General features: G+C 38.9%; 1 protein-coding gene across 2 annotated transcripts in view; it reads left to right on the plus strand.

The window, feature by feature from the left end:
* The window catches only part of coro2aa (coronin 2Aa), a 44309-nt gene extending 22557 nt beyond the window's left edge, over positions 1–21752 (plus strand). For both annotated transcript variants that reach the window (XM_069689335.1, XM_069689336.1), the window contains exons 2-12: positions 5913–6113; positions 9606–9722; positions 10068–10217; positions 11245–11424; positions 12434–12550; positions 14822–14926; positions 15028–15124; positions 16742–16854; positions 16962–17052; positions 17543–17790; positions 18869–21752. In XM_069689335.1, the coding sequence (XP_069545436.1) occupies positions 5913–6113; positions 9606–9722; positions 10068–10217; positions 11245–11424; positions 12434–12550; positions 14822–14926; positions 15028–15124; positions 16742–16854; positions 16962–17052; positions 17543–17790; positions 18869–19006 (1557 nt within the window). In that variant the 3' untranslated portion in view covers positions 19007–21752. The remainder of the gene's footprint in view (positions 1–5912; positions 6114–9605; positions 9723–10067; positions 10218–11244; positions 11425–12433; positions 12551–14821; positions 14927–15027; positions 15125–16741; positions 16855–16961; positions 17053–17542; positions 17791–18868) is intronic.
* Positions 21753–23762: the final 2010 nt, after the last annotated feature.

Raw genomic sequence — 23762 nt, forward strand, 5'->3', positions numbered from 1 at the left:
TGGTCTCGTTCAGATCATCCACATTCGGCCTGCCAGACTGTACACGTTAATCATTACATCACTTCTGTCTCCTCATGAATTCATATACCTTTTAAAACAGACTGCGAGTATAAAGGACTGTTGTGAACTAATCTGAAGAGCTGAATGTATCAACATTACACTGAATTAAATCACACCAAAGCACATGTATGTGGACATTTTGGAAGGTTACACAGTTTTTTTTTAATGACTGCGAGGGTATCTGGATAGTTCCTCCAGGTAAACACAGTGACTCTAAAGCACACATGCAGCCATATCCTGCCTGATCCTTTCATACCTGCTCACATGCGCACTATAGCTCTTGGATTACCAGAGTGGGGGTTATCCTATTACTAGACAGGGGTTGTAAACTGTCATCTGTGTATGATATCAGACGGACTAAACAAAGGGAAGTGTCTCCAACTCACTCAGACACGCAATAAATACGCGTACGCTCACACTGCCACGCCGTATGTTCACACCTGTACATTCCTCGTCTTAGATTTCATGCTGAGCGTTTACAAAACATTACATCTACAGTTCGAGAGGGTTGGGCTCGTGCACGCTTGGTTTTATAGAGACCTTGTTAGGTTTGCTGTCATGAGGTCAGTTTGTTTAGGATAAGGGTTCTTGCAGACAACAGGATGGAGGAATTGATGGCAAAATTGATGGACACTTTGCAGATTTTGAGCATTAAAACATCTTACTCCTCATAGCTGCTGGCCATTGGCTGCTTTAGTAATTGAAATCGTGACACCAACAAGTAAACTTTGAACTCCTCCAACCCTAGCTCTGAGCCTTGGCAAGCCAAAGAGAGGAGTGGCTGCCAGCGTAAGTGATTATGAGTTATGAGGTGCTTTAAAAACAGCCTCTAGGAGAGGAATAGGTGAATATGTATGCTATGCACATCTATTTACAAGTATAGACTCACAAAAGAACTCTGGCTGAGCAAACCAGATGTACAGTATATCTTTTTTTTAAAGTCATATCTGTGTTTTCAGTTTAGTTTTATGACTGCTTTTACAGCCCCCTTAATGCGGCTGCTGCTGTGACTCACTGGTCATGGACTAAAATAAATTTCCCTGTGAAAAAAAGGACTGCATCTCTTTTATTTTGCTAGACATAAGTTCTAAGAAATCCTTGTGGAAAAAAACAACTTTTCTGCTGTCAGTGAACATGCCTGGCTTTCTTTTGATCAGCAAGAAGCTGGTGTAAAAATAGCAGGAATAATGTTTTCGTCATCAGTTCTACAAGGAGCCAGGACAGGCCGCGCACCACACAGACTGCTGCGTACCTGCTGCAACACGCAGCGGAAAGGAAGCTGCCACTGGCCTGATTACAACCTGCTTTAGATGTGATAAGATGTCTTAGCTGTCTGCCCTGGAAGCCTCTCCCTCTGGTCTTGTAAGCCTCACCAATACACGAATGCTGATTATATGAGCCCAGATGTGCTCCAGTTTGTAAGTGAATGGTAGCTTGGTGTGTCGTATGAAGTCCTTTAACAAACATGCATCCATTGATTTATTCATCCAATGGTTTAAATAGAAATGTAAGCTTGGTAACAGTTAATTCCTCTGATGCCATTATGGGTGTTAGTCTTATTCGGCATGTCCAGCTTTCATTGGGGAAGTTTGTTTAACGGTTCTGTTGTTGTGGAGCAGAGCAGACGCACAAGGGTGATAAACACCATGAATATCTTATGTGTGTCATTGCAACACCAATTAGAACAACTTCACATCCATAATGAACCACAAAATACAGCAGGAATGGATGTCAGTAGATCTAAAGTACACACACAGAGTACAGTACGGTACATATTCAGGGTAGACCTGAAACAAGTTAGCAATAAATTTACACAAACTTATCTAAATATTATGACAGTTTTTAAACAGTTAAAGACATTTCTTTGGCTTTCTATTTTCAGCTCCACACAACTAGTAAGGCTAAAAATGGAAGGATCCCAAGAGCTCTTCAGAGTCTTTAATTGTCCAGTCAAATATCCGAGCATCTTCTGAATAGACTGAAATAAAATTTTGTTGTCGACATTCATGACTTTTCCTCTTGTGTTACCACAAGGTTATTTTTATATTTGTGGTTTTAGTGACTACTGGCAATGAAATCTGGTGCAGATGTTTGTGTCCCCCTCAAGATGAATTTGTAATAATGTTTCAAGTCGCACCATCAGGTCAGTTTTTAGACTTTTAAAATACTTGCTGTAAATCCTTTTTTTTTTTTTTTTTTTTTTTTTTTTTTTACTGCACTTTAAGTAATTCCAACATACTGACACACTAAACTAAGTGACTGTATAAACACAGTAAATAGTATGTCTGCTACACGTCATTATAAGCCTTGTCGGTAGAGGCATGTTAGCATGTTGTTGTGGTCAAAGCTCCACCGTGCTGAAGTGCACCCTCACAGAGCTGCTGGCAGGGCTGCACACTCAGACTTAAGTCTTGTTCAGGCAAAGATGTTGCACATTTGACTGTTTCAGCTTCTCAAATATGAGGATTTACTGCTTTTTCAATGTGTATTATTATGGCAAACAAATAACTTTTGAACTGTTGATCCAACAGAACAAGCAATTTGATGATGATCCTTGTGGTCTGTGAAATTGTGGAGGGCATTTTTCATCAGAGGCTAACATTTAATAGACAGATTTATCTATCAATAAAAATTAGGTTTGTACATACATTTATTCTGTTATTTAGTGCATAGTATTGTAATCAGTTTAAGCAAGTTGCGCAATCTTGAAATGACAAGAGTACGTGTGATTGTACGAGTTAAATAACAAATGACCTAAAACATTGGTAGTTGGAACCAGGCAGCAACTAACAGTGAATTCAATCATTGGTTTGTGAACTGCCGTTATGAAGCCTTGAGTTCGGATCTTGCTTTCTCCATCTTGCTATTTCAGAGTTAGAAGTGACCATATTTGGACGAGCTGAGAGGAACACGCGGTGGATCTGACTGGATCCAATTAGAAACCCGAGGTCACGACACTCCGCCAACGATAGCAGAAACCTGACTGCACCACAGGCCTGTCAATCAAACAGACACGCCCTGTAAAATGCTGCTTTTTGAGGCCTAATTTCTAATTAATGATGGGATTATTTCCAGATGGTCAGCCAGAAAACTGATAATAAGGAGGGACTTTAGCTATTGTGGAAAACATTTATTGACTGTATTTCATGAGAGAACTGGAATGGGAGTGTATGAGCTCATTGGAGCTCATTGGAACCAACCTCTAGTGTCACTCGGTAGTATTGCCGTTTATTGCACTTCCACATTGGCCTCATTTTTCAGACTTGGAAGGTATGTCCACTTTTACATACAGTTTATGGTTGGAGCCCTCTCTTTGTGTGATTTTTTTATTGTCCCGAAAATGTATCAAAGGAGGAAAGAAGGAACGCCATTATTTAAGCTAATTCAATTTCTTTTTAGCATTTAGGTTATTGAGTCAATACAAAATGTGTTTCTTGAAGATGTGTGAATATGGCTAGTTCAGCTATCAGGACGGTCATATGGCTGAGTGACAGTGTCTGAGTGGCCGTCACACTCTTAAACACCTGAGAAGTTCAATGAAGCTCGTCGTAGGTAGGGAAAACATTCCTGTGTGACAGCGTGAGGCTCTCTTCGACGGCCTCAGGGCAGAAGGTGAGAGGTGCAGGAGTGAACTGAGACATGAAGTCATGATCCCCACCCATTCATTTCTCTTGTCTTTCTTTTTCTTTTTTTTTTACCAGACTTTCCTCCGTCTGTCAGTTTATTTCCTTGCTCAGCTTCTTTTCAGCCGCACCTGCATCATGCGAACCGTGTATTTATTTAGCCATCATTTGAAAGGCCCACGGGTAGTCCACATAAATCAGGAAGATGATGTCATTACTTTCAGTGACAGGAATGGTTTTAGGTCATGTGTGATTTGCTAGAAAACAGAAACCTATGATGGGTTTACTGCTCTTGTTGTTGTGTCCGTTGCTCATGTGGCTCTCTATGCTCTTAAGTCGTTGTTTGGGTCCATTTCTGCGCTCTTGTCCATCAACCTCCTCCACCCCTAATTCATAAGTAATGACCATGCAGCAGGCAGGCAGAGAGCCAGGCAGAGTACTAGAGCAGACATGTTGGCTGGCCAGGCCTCGTCCCAGTGGACCAGAGCCACTTATCTCTCACAATAATGACATATGCATCGACTGGCTTAAGGAAAGTGGCTAAAAAGAGACTCAGGATTTGAGAAGTCTCACAGCTTTTCCTCTACTTCTACATCAACTGTTTATTACTTGATTGAGTGATTGATTTTATTTGTCGAACATCATTAAAACAAACTTTTTTAAGACTAATTCTTTCCTGGCTAAGAAATAATAATTCAAGGAACCTTGTAAAGTCCAATAGCAGTTGCATTATTAATACAATCCATCTGTTTGAAACACAAACAGAATCATAATCATGACGATGATTATTGTCATTTACAACACATGATGTAATTTGAAGTATTGAGAGTAGCTATAAACAAACTGCTCTCGACAGTCCTTTTCTTAAACAATACACAAGGTTTGGTTTCGTGTGTCACCTCATTTGGAAATGAATTCCACCTTAAAGCACCACGAAATTTTATGAATGTCTTCCCAACCAAACAGATATATCGATCAGTATGTTTTACATTAGTCTGACATGACTAATATTGTAGAGCTTTAAATCAAATCAAATATGCTTAAAATAATTGGGATCAAAACCTGAAGACTGTTGTTGAAAAAGTGTCCCTGTTCATGTTCAAAATGACTCACTGGATTTGACTTTGCAGCATAAGCTGGTGTCGAATGAATTTATTTTAGATATAGATAGATGATAGGATCTCTATAGGTAGATATAGATAAATCTTATCCTTTGGATGATTTGAAGTCCTAACATAAAGAGAATCTGAGCGTCACAATGACACTTTATAATGATCGTCACTGTTTTTATGTAGTAGTTTTGATGACCTAAAGTACAACCCATAAAATAAATGTCTCTGATTGAATGCTTCTTCCATTACATCAAACATTTAAACATATTGCATTGAGTTTTTATTTGGGACCTAAACAATATACTGTATTTCCAAATGAAGTGATAATTTATTAACCAGCTTTTACCAGACTCTTTGCTCAGTAATTGTTTTACCACATTTTCTACAGGACACAAGTAAAGCAGGATAATTGTCACACACATCATTTACAGATAATGGGAACAAAAGTGGGACTAAAATAGTACCCTGTGGAAGGCCACAAGATTTGCAGAAATCCTGGCCTAAGAAAGATTTCTGTTCACAACAACCTGAAAGTAACCGTGTTTCATAGTTTATTTGTTGATCACCATTTGTACACAAAGGCAATGCTAAGATATGCAGACATGCTAGCCGGATCTAGGAACCCTCAGTTCGCTAATTCGACGCTCCATAGTTCCCCAAATAATCCTGCATAGCGTTGCACGGTTTTTCTTCTATCATTGTGTCTACCTGTGCGCACTGTCTCCGCTAGTTTTTGTGTCGTGATTTATGCCACTTGTATTTTATTGTGTAACACTGTACGCATTGCTACTTTGACCCGAAAGGGATGTGGCACAAATCAGTTTCTGCTGATGCAAGGTGTGGCAAGCATTGGTTCTTAGGCTCCTTTTAGTTTTTGTATTTTAATGGAGCAGTGTATCTTGTTTTGGGGGTAATCAGTTCTCTCTCCGATGAAAACTTCAGAGTCAGTGCTGTTTGTGTTTTGCAGAATTGATCATATCCACTATCTCTCTGCTCTCCTGTGAGAAAGGAGCAGGATTATTAACACCTATAAAAAGCTGTGTCACCCTCACTGTGCAAGATGGATGATTCTCCTTGACTGACCTCTCTCTCCCTCCCTTTCTCCCCTGTCTCTCAGATGACATGGCGTCCTCAGTACCGCAGCTCCAAGTTCCGCCACGTGTTTGGTAAGGCCGCCACCAAGGAGAGCTGCTATGACAGCGTGCCAATCACACGCAGCGTCCAGGACAACAACTTCTGTGCTGCCAACCCATGTTTCCTGGCCGTCATCACCGAGTGTGCCGGGGGAGGGGCCTTCTTGGTGCTGTCTATCCATCATGTGAGTATCTGCACCTCACAGTAGGTCTACAGACACAATGATGTCAGATTTTTAAAGTGATATAAGCAATATCTCACTCTAAACGTGAGAGGATAGGCGGGGATATGTTGGCATTGTTTAAGTCTCTATCTACAATCAAACAGAAGCCAGGTTCCAGTATCTCTAACTCTTTATGAATGATTCAGTTACATGTGTATCTGCAGTTGCTGTTTTCCTGGATGGAACATTGGAGCCAGTTTTGTAGGCTGGATGATAAGTGGGGACATTGTCTTCCTGTCCATCCATGAAGAACAGTGACAGAGAAATTGTGACAAATGGCATGAAGCATGGATGAGATTGACATAACTGTACAGGATGTTGGAAACATACTTATAGAGATGTAATCTCTTAAATTGGCATATTTGTTTGGTTTTATTGAAAAAAGTCATATTACGTGCTCCAAAAAACCTATACTCAGCTTCTACGTAGTCTAAGAACAACATCAGCTCGACGGATACATCCCTTACGATGCATAAGTTGGGGCAAAATCAAACAAAAATATTTCCGATCTATGAAACAGAAGTACAGTGTCGGGCTGAACAATGAAGTGAAACAAAACATCAATTTAAGTGAGGTAGAGGGTAGAAAAACGAAAGACTCCTTGTGTGAGTAATTGATTTTTTTCTACAGCATTATGCCATATCCCGAAACATGGAAATTGTCACACACAGAATTCACCTGTTCTTTACTTGTTTTTTAATAAGACTGTAAACTTTTAAGATGAATTTCATGTCATCCTCATTTCTTTTAGAATTTGAGTCAGTCTGGAATATGGCTGTTTCTATTTCAAAGAGCCCATGAGTTGCAAGCTCCATATGTGTTGTAAAACTATTCTGGAAAGACTTTACAAATAGAGTTTTCTAGTTTCTTTTCTTATATAAATCAACAAAGATGGCTCCTCATAAACTAGAATCACTCTGCCTTAAGTTTCTTCCAGCTTGCAACTGAACACAACAGGCGTACAAATGGAAAAGTTACAATGTTTGACTCATGGCTGAAATTTTTACCAAACAGTTCTCACTTCAGATTTTTTTTTTTGTTCAAGGTCACCAACCTGAATTTAAATGACAACTGTGTTTTAGGGTGGCAAATTTTTCTGAGCTGACTGCTCAACATCTTTCATGTTGTTTTTTTTTGTTCCTGCATGCACAGCACACCTGCAAAAGACAGCTCTGCTCTCGGATTATAAATAGCACAGGACCACTGTAGCCAAAAGAATCTCTAAATAGGGGGAAACCCCTGTCACATTTTTCACTGCAACCTAGACATTGCATGTGGTTACTTTTTTCAGTCATTACTCTGTCTTATCTCCCTCACTAACCTCAGCTGAAAAGTGAGACATCAAACACAGTACCAGACATTAATTATGGATATCTTCACATCCCTGGTGTTATCACTAATAATAGTGAACTCACAAATAAATGTCCTCACTCGTGTGGCAGGAAAATTTACAGTCTCGCTGTAAATCTCTACCTCAGAGGTATTCATCAAGCCAAACACTTCTCCCTATTTCATCCCTCTCTCGGTATGTCTGAGTTATCACCATCCTCCTGGCATGGGTATGAATTGCATATGAGCTTAGGAATGACATAACTTATCTTTTGACCCCCTGTTTCCCCCCTTTGACTGTCTAGAGTAGGTGAAACTTCAGCATTCCCCCTCCACCGCCTTCACATCCCACCTCCTGTGTGTGTAGACTTACAGATCAGCTATTGTTCTGGGGAGAAAGTAGTCAACGCGCATTAATATAAGAACAGCAGTTCTACTTCCATGTGTTCGGTTTTCTGGAAGCACAGATAATGGTTACATCATGCCCTTCTTCCAAACATACCTGACCTGCACGTTCATTTAGCCTGCAGGTGTGTATGTCAGAAGAAGGTTCTGTTTGTACAAATGGCATAATTAGCAGTCTTGTTGAGGCAGAAAATCTTGAGTGACTTTTTCCTTGTAACAGGATCATCGAATACAAAAGACGTGTGTCATAAGGTGTTTGTGTAATTCCACCCTCACTCTGAGTAATTTGATGTTAGTGTCATGCACAGTTGGACAGCTTGAAAACTGGAATACCTGCCCTAACCTGCACAGATTGACACGTCCTCTTTAGACCCTTGAAAACTATTTGGATCTGAGGATCTGGCTGTTTGAATTTAAAGCTGCACCAATCACACAAAAGTGCACAAAAGTTTTTGTGGCTCCACTGGCAGCTGTGTTTAGTTGGATAAATGTCCTCAAGGGATGTCACTTGAGTCAGTGTTGTTGTAAGTTGAGGACTACAAGTCTGAAAGTGAAAAAAATGCAAAGCACCGAATGACAGATAGACAGTAAGTTACCAGCTGGTGAAAGTAGCCAAGCATTTGGCAGCTATATATACAGATATTTCCCTCAGCAGCTGGTGGAGAAAAAAAATTCTCAGATGCCCCCAAGTGGCCAAAAGATCAGTTATAGCTGCTATTAGACCACTATATAGACCTCTAATGTCAAACTGCAGGCTGAGCTCTCTGAACGCTCCAGTCACTGACAAGGCTGCACACAGAGCTCAGTAAAAGAGCATTCATGTGGGCTTCTGCTTCCACTTGGACTGAGCTACAAAACAACTCAGAAATTACAGACATTAGTAGAAAAAATATTTTATGGACATGACCTTAAAGGGCATTCAGAGGTCTGCTGGCACAAATTATTTTCATTTATATTTTTTTATTTTTCCAAAATGTTTGTTTTTAAAGTTTTTACAAAGTGCATGAAACATGATGATAAGTCTCTACCTGACAGAAATAATAGGATGCAGTTTTCAGATAAACTCTTAAAACTCAATGTGTGTTGTTTTTCTAAGGTTTTATCTACTTCTCTAAGAACCTGTTACTATATAAGTGGAGAAAATAAAATGTTAGTAATTAAGCATGTTGAAAGACCAGTTAGCTCTATCAATCCCAGGTGGAGATGACAGTGTTACAGTAGTCTTGTGACATCAAGAAGAAAGTGAGCAAGTTAGGAAGCAAAATGCAATGTAATGCACTTATTATTTAGAGAGTTAGCGGGGTTGACTGATACTGCTGTCACGTCTGTTTAGTAAATATAATGCTTCAGCTGTCAGCCAATTAGATTAGCTTGGCATAAAGTTGCTAGCAGAGACTCCAGTAAATTGCAGCTCTCAGTCAATAGAAAGTCCAGCACGTAACCCCACATGAAATGGTGAATTGTTGTTTTGATTTATTTTTTTCTTAACAAAACAGATATTGTGTTAGTAAGGTGGATTCCACCCTGGGACACAACCAGGCTAACAGTTTCCTCTTAATTCAAGTCTTTACACAATGCTGCTGCTGATTCAAGCCCCATACTTTATGTACAGACAAGTGTACTTTGCATTGAGAGCAAATAATTGTTATTTCCCAACATGTCACACTGTTCACATGTTGTGTTGTAATAATTTTTTGTATTTTTGTGTTTTTCTGTCAGACGGGTAAAGTGGACCCTCACCACCCTCGAGTATCGGGCCACAGAGGCAACGTGTTAGATGTCAAATGGAATCCCTTCAACGACTACTGCATCGCCTCCTGCTCAGAGGACTCCACGGTTTGTACACAAAATAACACAAACACACACATGTATTGCATTTTCAAAATGGTTTCCTCACGTCTTATCTTTTTCCTGGGATATGAGCATGTTGCAGCAAGGAGATCATTATATTGCCTTAGCTGTTCAGCCTTCAAGAAGAACTAGAAGTCATTCCTCACATTCCTCAGCTCTGACCTGGCACAGTGGCTCAGAACAAATCCAGAAAGAAAAAGGAAGACTCAACAAGTTTTACCTCTTCAGACTATTTGTACAAAACTGTGTCTTGAGGCTGTGCCATTTGTTATCCATAGTAAGTTGATTGGTTTGGTTTATTTTTGTTTGTTAATTTGTGTGTGTCTGCAGGTGAAAGTGTGGGAAATCCCTCCTCATGGTGTGCTGAAAAACCTTACAGTACCGTGGAAGGAGCTGCAGGGTCACAGCCGCAGAGTGGGCCTCATCGAGTGGCACCCGACTGCTAACAACATCCTCTTCAGTACGGCCTATGACTACAAGGTAGCACCAACACACACACACACACACACACACACACACACACACACACACACACACACACACACACACACACACACACACACACACACACACACACACACACACACACACACACACACACACACAATCTATAACACAAGTTTTTGGAGTCTTGTATGGAAAATTTAGGGTAACAAGAAACGAACTCGCACGTACTGTGACCTATATTGTAAGCACTTATCTATTGCAATGCAACCGAACGGGTCACAGCTGTTTCTAGTGGCTTAAGTTTTCACTCACATGACACATCACGATCACTTTTACTACAATAAACATCTACATCTAAAAAGTGCTGTAGTTTAACAGTCGGCGATGCAACGTCAGGCCCAGTTATCTGTCTTTTATGTCCCATTTAGTCCCTGTGCTCTTACCCATATTGATCACATTATTATATTTGTATAAAATGAGTGCCCCACCATCCTCCTTCATTCTGAGGTGAGAAAGTAAACAGGGTTTGAAATTCTCTCTCAAGCTCAAACAACTTGTGTCTCTTTTCACACACAACTGAGTGCAGCAGCATGAATTCCTCTGAGATAAGAAAAGTATGCACTGTTATTCCCATTTGTGCAGCTATCGTGTACCCTCTCTCTATGATAACATGCTTTTCAGCCCGTCTTTGAGTGAAACCATTCCCTGGCAAGAATTATACATTCACATCATAGAATCTATGATGTGAATGTATAATTATTGGTTAAAAATAGTTTTCTTTAAGTACACCCTAGTTTTAATTTTAAGTCAAGTGAAGTCAGAACAAAAGAGTATTATTTGGTACAGTATCATAAACCTGCTATTAATTTTAAGATGTTATAGTAAGTAAATGTGAATAAATAAATCATATATTAGTGCTCATTAGTAGTAACATTCTACTTCTACTGAAGTCCAACCTTCAAAAATGATGTATTACTGTAAGTCTGACTTGAGTTCTTTCCCAAATGATTGTCAGTTGCTGAATTTCTGTGTATTTGTGTGTGTTCTTCTTCACCTCCAGATAATGATCTGGAACCTGGACTGTCAAGAACAGGTGATAAAAAACCCGGTGCGGACCATCAGCCACCACACAGATGTGGTCCTGTCCATGTCTTTCAACACAGATGGCAGCATCCTCGCCACCACCTGCAAGGACAGGAAGGTTCGACTGATGGAGCCGCGCTCAGGAAACCTGCTGCAGGTACTGCTGTGTGTGTGTGTGTGTGTGTGTGTGTGTGTGTGTGTGTGTGTGTGTGTGTGTGTGTGTGTGTGTGTGTGTGTGTGTGTGTGTGTGTGTGTGTGTGTGTGTGTGTGTGTGTGTGTGTGTGTGTGTGTGTGTGTGTGTGTGTGTGTGTGTGTGAGTGTGTGTGTTTGTGTGCTCAGTTATCAGATAATATGATTCACCTTGTTATTGTGATAGAAAATGTAGTGCTGTGGAGCTATCATTTGTTTTTAATTTTTAAAATGCAGAATTCTATCAGTGCTTAATTCAGACATGAAAAAAAGATGTAAAATTAAATTATACAAATTGTAGTAATACATAAATTCATATTTTTAAAGCTTACGTATTCAGCTGGAATAGCTTTTTTTGACTTCATTTTAGGGGGTCTGTCACATAATTAGCTTCTCATTTGAATTTGTTCCTATTTTTTCACATCACATTATGTTACTTGAAGTATTTTTATATATTTACTTTAAATGGCAATGAACAGCATCTCTTTTGAAGAAGGAAATTCAAAGCAACATAAAATTCTTCATTGGAAAGTAACATGCTTCTTTTAAAAACGATTGAACCATGAGTCTTAATTCTGGTGCACATTTTCATCACAGCCCATATTGTGTAAGTGGGAGTTCCCTGCTCCTTTTCCCTCTTCCCTGCCCAGACACACAGGCACTTATCCAGCACCACACAGCCAAAACTGACACCTTTGGCTTGGCCTGGATCACAGCATAGCTGCACAAACCCCTGGGTCACCAGCCAGGGAATCACACCCTTTACATTTGGTCTGCTCTCACCTCCTCTGCCAAATAGGCTCATGTAGACCCATAAGAAACATTGCGGCACAGTGCTGTAATACTGATGTTTTCAGGGCTGTTGCTGTCAACAAATCGTCCTTTAATATGACATAAAAAAGTCTTACAATGCACATTAATGTTCATCATGCCTGATTAATGCTGACTTTCATGCATATTGTGTCACTTATTTGCAGGTAGCCAACTGCAAGACGCACAAAGCCAGTAAAGTGTTGGTCCTGGGAAACATGAAGATGCTTCTCACGTCAGGCACCTCGCGCTGGAATGACCGACAGATAGCTCTGTGGGATCAGGTTAGAGACGCACTGACAGCACCGCAACACATATCTTCATACGGAAAGAAAAGTGCAGGATCTGCACACTGCTGTGTTCCCACAGTATTTTACTAATAATTACCATGTAATATTTTTTTTAATCGATAAGGGTTTCCTCTGGCACCTTTTCAGGCACAAATTTTAAATCTCACTTTGTATGTGTATATATTTTTCTAAACAAACACAATCATGTTCAGGTGATCAATAAAATCATTATAATGAGATAAGAGAAAATGTTTCCACAGCTCAGGCTGATGTATTCAAATCGATTATTGATCAGCAATCCAAAACCCAAAGATGCTCACTTGGAAAAAAAAAATTATGAAAAGTAATGAAAATAACTTTTTCTGTTGCAGGACTAGTTGATTGATTGTTAAGTTTCCTGTTGATGCTTCTGAATCACAACATGACAAGTGTGAATTGGGAGGGTTTGATGAGCGTTTGATAAAAGGGACAGACTGACGTAGGTTCAAGTGGGTTAAAGGAGTTTAGACTGGCAGAAACAGAGACAGAAAAAAAGATAATAAACATCATGACAGAAGTACGTGTGGAGAAATTTATAGTACAACACAGTGCAGGAAGTGCTGCTGATTGTACATGATAATGCTGATGGTTATTTTTTAGCTCGGTCAATCAGGGTGTTGTGATTGATTTTTATAAAGTTTATTATATTCAATAGTGATGTACAGAGATTAATAAACTGCAGAAATCCATATAGTCCAGTCTACAAAAAAAAAAAAAAATCTAAAGAAAACCAACAAATCAGCAACAACATAAGGGCCACAAATAAACACAATCCCTGTAGCAGAGAATTAATAGCAACGTGAATGAAGTTATGGCAGCATATTACATCACCACCAGAGGCCACGCCCCCAGGCAGCCTTATTTCCTCATCTACATCAGTAAAACCTCTGAGCTTTAGTCAGAGTTAAAAGTTGTAGTTTATTGTTGAAAATAATGAATATTTAAAGAAAATATTAAGGGGAGGTGAGAAGAGTTGAATATTTTGGACATAATTAACTATTATAAATGTTACACCACAACCCATCAATTCATGTTTCGCTCTAATTTTCCTCATATCTGAAACAAGTACTGGAACTGTGCAAAGACATTAATAAATAACTAAAAACATGCACACAGTTCTTCCCTACCTAATGTTGGATCTTCAGTGGTGGAAAGACCATTTAATGCACCTTATGTTTCTGCTCCACCAGATTTCACATCTATATATTCTACTTTTTACTCCACTACATGTGTAACATTGGTTAAGATTCAGATTTCTATACAAACCACTGGATAAACTTATAAAATACAATACTTATGTATATTGACTCCCAGTATTTTTGACTGTCTATTTGACCATAAAAAGATGCATCTGAGTTTTTTTTCAGTTTTACCAAAAATGATTTCCTCTCTGAACTTCTCAGTTTCTTTCATTTAGATGATCATTTGAGGCTCAAAGACGCAAACCTTTCCAACATTAAAAAAAGAAAATGCAACAATTAGAGAAAAGCCCAAAAAGATGAAAACAGATTCCTGTTACAGAATTTAGTTTTTTTCTACCCCATTTATCATCTCATGATCGTCCAGGTTTATGTTGTGACTTTCTGTAGGTGGTTCAAGTATTTTTTACATTTTGCTATAACCACTTCTGTACTGTTAATTCTGTGAATTTTGAATGCAGGTTTTGAATTTGTAAGGGAATAAAGTACTTGATGGATTAGTCATTTCTCTGAATACTTCCTTCACCACTGATGGTCATAGGGCTCCTCAGAGGCTGCTTAACACTTCTCAACCTCTCACAATATTCATGTATCTGCTGTCTCAAACACAACTCTGCCATCTAGTGGATAATGTGAACCAGTTCAACCACTCAGCAGTTCACCTGAAGAAATACCTGAGTCTGTGGTTTAAACTGGAGTTTTTTTCCTTGTGGTTGCTTCACCATCTCCCAGTACACTGATCACACCTGTTTGACCTGTAGTAGTAGCTGGCGTGGCAGGTCAGTGTGTTTTAATGTGCGAGAGTGAATCGTGGGTGGAGGATTAAGGCAAAACCCGTATTAGGGATTGAGCACTCACTGTTTTAAATTCAGTGCTGGAGAGTGCTTCTCATGCAGCAATGGATTTAAATGATAGTCCTTTGATATCAGGGGGATATATTTTTTTTTTTGCTATCTTGTACATGTCAATGGTGTTGGGTGTTTTTTTTTTAAAAAGAAAAGTTTTTGATCTTTGTGTGCGTTTGTAGGATGATCTGTCTGTGCCTTTGTTGGAGGAGAACCTGGATGGTTCCTCAGGGGTCCTCTTTCCTTTCTACGACCCTGACACACACATGCTTTTCCTGGCCGGGAAGGTGGGTCTCAGAGATAAAATACAACTCCTTATCACATTCTGACAATCACACAGAAAACAAAGAATTTTTATTGTTACAAAGACTTCACTTTTGTCTTTTAGGGTGACGGAAATATCAGATACTATGAGATCAGCTCAGAAAAACCGTACATCCACTACTTAACTGAATACCGCTCGCTCTTACCTCAGAAAGGAATGGGTAAGAAACACACACACACACACACACACACACACACACACACACACACACACACACACACACACACACACACACACACACACACACACACACACACACACACACACACACACACACACACACACACACACATTATCGAACCTAAAGAAATGTCACCTAAACACTTCTATTATTTTCATCTGTAGTCAAACTCTAGTATCTTGGAAGGATGGTTAATTGAACTATTTCCTTAACTGTGTATAAGATGTGCCTGTTGATCTCCGTTTGGAGCCTCCACCTGCATCCTGGCCATACTCATTATCTGTAACCTGTAAACAAAGCTGCTGTACAAATACGCCTGCAATATTTGAATAGCCAAATAAGCTGATCCAAGTGATGGCATCGATCATGTGAAGTGACAGACAGCAGCGTGAGCCTGAAAGCAGACAGACATGCACTCATGTCTTAAGTTTTAAACTTGTGCTTCACCTGCTCGTTGTGGTTGAAGACAGTGTCACATACAGGTTTTATTTATTTTTTTAGGTACCAGAAGTCTTTCTTAGTTACTGGAATTCAAGTTAACCTTTAACCACATGTCTGGCAGCAGGACTTTAGCACTCTGTTGAACATTCAGTGACTGGTGACAAAGAAACGTTACATTAATTAGAATTGATTCTTTTCTCTTTTTTTTTTCTTTTCTTTTCTGACATTGTGGTGATTTTTTTAAATAAGAATTATCTGGGTACATTACACAGCAAACTATACAACTAAAGCCTTAGAAAGATGGTGTCATTTTACCTTCAAAGCACTCTGGGAGCTCGGTGAAATCATTGACAAAAGTCCAAAATCATCACAAGGATCTGACAATGAAAAATATCCCCCTCTCTGTTTTATATTATGTGGTTAACTTAAAACGTATAGTTTTTCTACTGTGAGCAGACTGTGCTTTAAATTTGCTCAGGCTACCTGTGGTTTGGTGCAGTGTGCAATAAAGCCAGACCAATATATTAACTGGCAGATTTGATCAGCTAATAATGGCTGATCGCAGCTATATTGGATGATTAGTGCCATTATATAAAAAAAAAATAAGAACATAATGCAGAAAATGATGCTGCTTGGTATAAATTAGAATTTGTTCTATTTGGGGTTTTTTTGTTCATAGTTTTTGATAATTATTAAATTCCCATTGAAGTTTACTGTTTCAGTGCACTAATGTCATTAACTGGAAAATATCCTGCCTCTATTATATATCTGTCAAGTATTGAAAGTGTTTGAAAACCATATTTGAGGGATCATTGCAAAAAGATTTTGTCCATACACATTATTTCTATAAACAATATCTGCTAATATATTGCTATAAAAATGGTCATACTCCTTAATATAGGTGTCCGTATCAGCGCCAAAAATCCAGTATCGGTTGGCCTGTAGTGTGCACAAGGTTTTAAAGGGTTTTCAAAGGTTTCAGTACATCTTTCTGTCAGTAATGTTTTATCTTGTGCATTAACTGTTCTTAACTCCCAACAACATAAATAAGATATAATGTAACACCACAGGTATAAAGTAACGCAGTAGAGCAGTGAAGATGTGGGTCTCTTGTGTGGCAAAGTAAAACGGTTTAGGTCTGTTTGTGTCCTGCAGGTGTGATGCCAAAGAGAGGTCTGGACGTGAGCACCTGCGAAGTCTTCAGGTTCTACAAACTGGTGACAACCAAGAGTCTCATAGAGCCTCTTTCTATGATCGTACCCCGCAGGGTAAGAGGACAGACGACCCTGCTCTGCAAGAAAAACATCCACCTTTTGAGTTCACTACATTTCAGAGATGTTATTTTGGTGTCTGAATTCACTGAATCTGTTTCCAGTCGGAGTCATACCAAGAAGACATCTATCCAATGACGGCTGGTAACAGGCCTGCTTTGACTGCAGACGAGTGGCTCAGTGGCATCGACAAAGGTCAGAAATAATCAATATGTGTAAGAGATATTTGTACATGTAGGTGAGGTGCTGGGGGCCTTTACGCCTTTAATTTGGGTTGTTGAATCTGCGGTCTCTGAAACTGCAGTGGCCTATTGCTTTTAACACTCCCAATTCAAATTGCGTCTTTTATCAGCTGAGTATCAGTGTAAAGAGAATATCTTTGGGTTTGTGACTGTTGGTTGGACAAAATAAAACATTTGAAGATATCATGTTAGACATTTTGTACTATTTGCTGTTGTTTAATAGACTGAACAACTAGAAAGAAATAATTTAAGTATAATTGTTAGTTGTAGCCCTTATCATATTTAGGTAGCTGTTTGAGCCATACTCTTTTTTTTTCTTTTTTTTTCAAATTTCAAAATAAAAGCATTCAGTTTAACAAGCAGTCCTTTAGTGTGGTTGGTCGGTAAAATATACAGACTAATTAATTCACGTATCACTTGTTTATACTCTCTTTGTCTTCTAGGTCCAGTGCTGATGTCTTTGAAGCCTGGAAGTCAAGTAGCAGAGTCGTATTCAGAGATGAAGGCGCTTGGCAGTTCACTGGACACTCGCAGGTCGCAGAGCAGACCAGGCATGATGCAGCTCACTTACATTCAGGACCAACTGGGAACCAAAGAGGACAGCGTACGCACAGAGGACGACCGGAGTTGGACACCTGTGAGCAACGGAGAAGACCTCACACTTTGCTCTCCTCCCAGGACAGAGAACGAGGTGCTCAATGATATCTGTGACTCCACCTGTACGGTCGTTCTGTGTTTTATATTCTGTTTCTACAGTTATTTTGATTTGGCAGTTTTTACACACACACACACAGGGTGAAAAAGATGAAAAAATATTATTTAATTACATCCTACTTAATTATTCATAATTAACCTTCTTCATGTCTTCCATAAATCCTTCAGATTTATAAATATGTCCCCTGAACCTGAAAGATACTGATACTGAGATAGCACTTTATTTATATCACTTACCACAGACCACAAAACTAAAAAAAAACTTTAAAGAAAAGCAAAGTAGTAATTTTTTTTAAAATAGGCAAAGGAAAGTCTGCAGTTTTTGAGTCGTCTCTGCAGATATTCCTGTCAGGTGACCCAAACAAGTTCCATGAGTAAACAGGTGTGGGTCGCTTTAGTATGGCCTGAGAGGCAAAACCTGGGGCAAAAAAATCCAATGTACACTTGTCTGCTGCTACTCAGGAAGCCTAATATCGCTGTGAGCCCAGTTTTGAATTTCTTGTATTTTATTGTATTTTACTCCACGATGCCGTTGTTACTTTTCAGAATAGGATTTTACCCAAGAATATGATCAGTTTGTCAATTATGATGCCATGATCAAGCCTCAAAACATTTTCCCATTTTCCCATCGTAGTCTCTTACTTGGCGTCTGCGATTTCCTTTTCTTCATCCCTGTTACAAACAGTAAAATCTCTTCTTTGATTCAGCAGGTTTCTAACAACATTGTCTTAGAAATGGTGCAAAAACTGGTGCAGAAAACTCCAGATTACGTACCCAACATTATAAAGAGCAACTACAGTTACTTTCACCTTGATCAATCACAACATTAAAATACAGCTTTATGTTAATGAGCCACTAATTGATATTTTTACTAACTCAAAGCTTGGTTCATGTAGATTGTAGCAGCCGTGCAGCAGTATGTGTGTAGAGGTTTTAATCATTGCATCAAACTAAAACTGCAGCCTAAAACATGACAGGGACATGTTCCCCTTGTCTCCAGAGGACATTACACCCGTAATTTATCACCACTGTGCTGTTTATGTGTTTGTCCACAGCTGCGTCTGAAGTTCCACAAGCAGCAGGAGGAAATCCGACGGCTGAGGGAGCTCCTCAACCAGAGGGACGTGCACATCAAACAGCTGGAGCTGGAGATTAAGAACATCAAAAACTCCCAGTCTCAGAGCTCACTTTAAGACTTGCCAGACCTGCTGAGTCACCTTCACCTTTTCACGGGACACATGCATTACTGTACAAACTTACTTAACCCCCTTTTCGAAAAACCACCACACTCTTCGTTGGGTCACAGTTCACCTGTTTTCCTCCAATGAGCCCCACATACTCACTGCACAAGGGGTGATTTAAATCTTAATTTTGTGTTTTATCAATCCTTCACACGGCGCACATATTCTTTATTCATGTGCATACACTTTTAAAACTCTTTGCACCTTCTGACCTTTCCCCCCGTTTATTTTGTACGCTTCACAGCTATGCAAGTTTATTGTAATTTTTAGCTTTTTTATGCTATTTGTAGCTGAGGGACGAAAGGACGTTTGTGCCTGTCTTGACTGAGTGATGTGGCTGTCGGGGTGCTGTTTGAAAGTCGTTTCAGGGCAGCAGCAGACAGGCTGTGTGATTGTCAGATAATGCTGAATTTATTTTCTATGCTCGGTGATTGTTTTTTCCCCCCCAATATTTAAACTACTGTAATTGGAGACGGATGTGGTGTTTAACTCTGACAGATATTTGTGTGGTTGAGTGCCAGTGAGCTAAATGAATGGCAATATCGTGATCCCGGCTGCCATTTCATTACGCTGCATTTGTTTTTATTCTTTTGTTTTTAAATGACTGGAAAGTTGGTGGGAACCCATCCACTTTTACAGCAGTTTCATGTGTAAGCCAATTCTGTAACTGATGCCATGTAGCAGTTTTGATCTTAATTTTTATATTTATTTTAAAACACGGTCGTAGAAAATAGCATTTAATCAAGTACTTGAATTTGCAGTTGTAATTTTGGCAAATACAGCACAATTTTTTTTTCAAACGGACAAAATGCTATTGGATTTTTCCTGAAGTGGAGCCACTGTAAAGAGCCAGAGTAATGCACAACTTCTAGGTCAGCTTCTTGGTGTTTAACTCAGTTTTCAATATATTCTTCCACACAAAGGGTATTTTTAAATTGCTCTGATACTGAGGTTTTCGGATCATATTTTGTTGATTTTGGGTCAGATTTTGAGGCAAAATGACATCTACTTTTGTACTGCATCTCTCAGCTCTGATGAGGCTATAATAACTGGACCAGGGGAGGCTGGTATGATACTCTGTAACAGGGGTCTCCAAACTTTTTTCCTCTGAGGGCTCGTTCGATCTACCAGATAAATTGTGATCTACTGGTACGAGACCAATGCTGTATAACAATATAAATGTGTAAACTGTCACACATTTTAACCAGACCATTTAAACCCCTGTAGTCTTTCCTTCGTTTAACTGTGGGGCATTAAATCAACCAATAGCATTGTTTTGTTTTTGTGCAAAATTCAGTTTTGATTAGATGTTTGCATCAACATTAGGAAGTTTCTTAATTTGTCAAGTATTTAAGTCACTAGCTTCACACATACACACAAAACATAAATTCCCATCTGGTTATTTTATTTCTATACGGATGCTGAATAGATTTGTCCCAAAATTTACAATATCTTGATACTCTCTTGGCGTAATATTTTGCAAAACGGTTTTGACAAGCAGATATAGTTTCTAACCAAGTGGACCTTGAATGGGAATTGATTTGCTGTTTCCAAACCTAAGAATGAAGTTTGAATATCTAAAATCTCATATTAACTAAGAAAACTTAATCTATTATGGTTGAAACTCCACAGCAAGCATGTTAGTGAAAATAATTTTCCAAAGTAAATATTGTTTTAATGTTTGTAAAATACTTTTACCAGATGCATTGCTATCGTAGAATGCTGATAGAAATATCAGTATCAGAAAACCTCTGTGAAAATACATTGTGTACATGAGGCTAATGGAAAAGAGCCTACCTGAAGATGGCGGTGGATCTCACTCACTTTTATGAACCCAGTAAATGGTTCATTAGATTTTTTAAATTGTATCTATCAGCAGCCATAAATAACTGTAAAATATGTCTGCATTTGAACTGACTGGTTGGTAAAGTTTACCCTGATGGCTTGTAAAAATGTGTTTTCCCTCAGGGAACCTCTGAATAATGTTCACAGTTTCTGTCAGTGCAGTCGGACCAGTTTCTAACATTTGTTGCTTTCAGGGATAGCTGATTTGAACTTGTAACTTTTTCAACTAACTAAAGAGGAACATTCCCTTTGTCTCTTGGCAACTTCTTGAGACAAACAAAAGTCTGATAACCATGTAAATTTGCATAGATGCCACTGAACCGCTTGCAGAAAACAGACAACACAGCAGTATAGCATGATCAGATTTAGTACGAACGACCATGCAGGTTTTTATTTACATACTTAGAGGCACACGCACCACAATAATTTTCTAGACTTGGCACAGATTTCAGGTATCACATGGAAACTGCCACACCAACCCGCACTCACTTCAATACAATTGTGATGTGTGTGACCCCTCTGACCTCTGGCAGGACAGTTCTAGCACAGCAGCTTCGTCTCTGGCTGACTTTTGTTCCGAGGCCGGTGTGAACTCCGACCACTGATGTTGGCCGACAAGTCTCAACACATTCCCACCGTGTGCTGCTGTTTTTTTTACAGTTGGCCAGGGCACTCGCTCCAGGGGCTTATTTGACTGTTCACATTAAACATTTTGAGGTAACAGGTTTTACCTCCATTTTATTTCCTTTTCCACTACAGAATCATTCCAACCAGCTGAATCCTGTCTATGTTTCCTCATAGTTTTTATTTGGGCAGATAGATTTGCCTCAAACAATAAAAGTTTTTTTTTGTACGTCTGTATTATTTTACTTTTCCAAAAGTCCAAAGAAATTTGGAGTGTTTAAAATGTCTTTCATTTGCTGACTTGTGGTGCTGTTGGAATAAATTCTCAGCTTGTAGGAAATGCTGAATATCACCAGTTAAATAGCAACCGCAGCTGCCATTTTGAGCCTGTTTCTTCAGCACTTCTTCCATCGCAGCTGAACTGTCATCAGCAAACTTTGTGTGAAGCACTCTCTTTACTGCTGTCCCTTCCTACTGCTGAATGTGGTTGAACAGTAATTAATGACAGGCTCTTTCAGTGATGGCTGTTAGTATTTGGACACATTGTTAAAGATAAATTGCAATTTTACACTTTTTGAGTTAAAAAAAAAAATACACATTTACCATTGAAATTTTTTATTTTATTTTGAATTTTAGTCCCTTCAGATGGAGTGTAAACTTGTCAGAATAATAGACTATTTTGTCCCCTTTCCAGCCTGAAGTAGCTTTAAGACAGGAATAATCACCTTATACTACATTGTCTTGTCAGTATCATGATGCATGAGCCTTATTTCCGCTGATTGAAACCTTCAGCTCAAGTTTCTCTGTTTTTATTGCTGTACTGTTTCATCACATGAAAATATCTCGTGCATATATTTTAGATTCAATAGCCTGTGACATTTGGTGTCTGTAAAAATATTGGAGCCTCTTTGAGAGAACATAAAACTGAATGCTGAGTTAAGTAGGTTCTGTACACCTACACAAGTGTTTCCAATTATTCTGGCTGATTAGACCATTGCACAGGTGGTGGAGCGATGCCTGAATAGCCAATGAGATCATAACAAACGTACTTTTTTCCGGCCGGCAGCAAATATGAGAGGTTTGGTAACATTAGCCACAATTAACTACTGATAATACAAGACCAAATGAAGCTGTAGAGGCAAATAGGACAGTCAAACAAAAGAGTTCACCAAATAGACCATGGGATGTGTAAAATCCAGCATTTTGGAGTTTGACCACCAGAAACCAATAGTCAGACTACCTCTGCTGCATCAAGGTTGTTAAGATTCCTCTCTGGTGAGTCACGCATTTTTCACTATTAATACAATACTTGATTATGGAAGGGAGGGCTAGTAGAATTTGATTACACATTTTTTTGTGGACTCACTGAGCCAACAAAATCATAACCTCACTGCTATCACATACCCTCTGATATCCTTTCCCTGTCAGTCCGTGGCTTGCTTTTGAAATAGAGTATAATTTCTACAGTATATACACTCGTCATGCAGTAGTATGAATTATTAACAATAAGCTGTGTGAAGCGGCAAAGCAAAGTTGTTTCCTCATGAATCTTTTTCTTGCCGTTTCCTCCGAGTTCTGGTATGGTGAATGGATGAATCATCACACTGTTGTGACGCTCTACTGAGAGCTATAATTGTAAAACTCAGATGATGATGATGATCACTCTGCTGCTCTGTTATGAATGTGCCGTGTACCAAGAGAAAAAAAAACAACCTCTCTTAATAAGCCAATTGAAAACAACAATATCAATCCATGCTCTAGACCTCGGCATTAAAGCATGCCCACTCTGACAGTCTCCTACATTACACTGAAGCAATAATGTAGCTGCAAAGTCATTTGTAGTGTTGGCTGTCTGATTTAATAAACTATTTTAATTTAATGGTTGTTGCCGAGTTTGTATGAGCCTCGCTGTGCCAGACTCGGGTGCATTTTTAATGCAGTTACTGTGACGTCTTTAGATCGTTGTTTTAATGTATTTAGGAAAACTTTAAGAATTTTCCCCATTTCTTTTGATTTTGATTTTTCAAAATATCTAAAACAAAAATATTAATTACAAAATATTATTACAATTTTCTGGGAAATCTTTTTTTCTCTGTTTGTAGGCTGTCTCTGATAAAGCAGAGTATTGTCCTTCACAAACAAATAAACAGAAATATAAACATTTTAGTCATTCATTCCTATGTGAGCAGAACTCTTTCTGTTACAAAAACAGCAGATGTCAGTGAACTGCTGAATATTT

The sequence above is a fragment of the Brachyistius frenatus genome, unplaced genomic scaffold, assembly GCF_029030835.1.
Source record: "Brachyistius frenatus isolate BFR_SWC_R1_liver_20210118 unplaced genomic scaffold, ASM2903083v1 Contig_7, whole genome shotgun sequence".
Lineage (NCBI taxonomy): Eukaryota > Metazoa > Chordata > Actinopteri > Embiotocidae > Brachyistius > Brachyistius frenatus.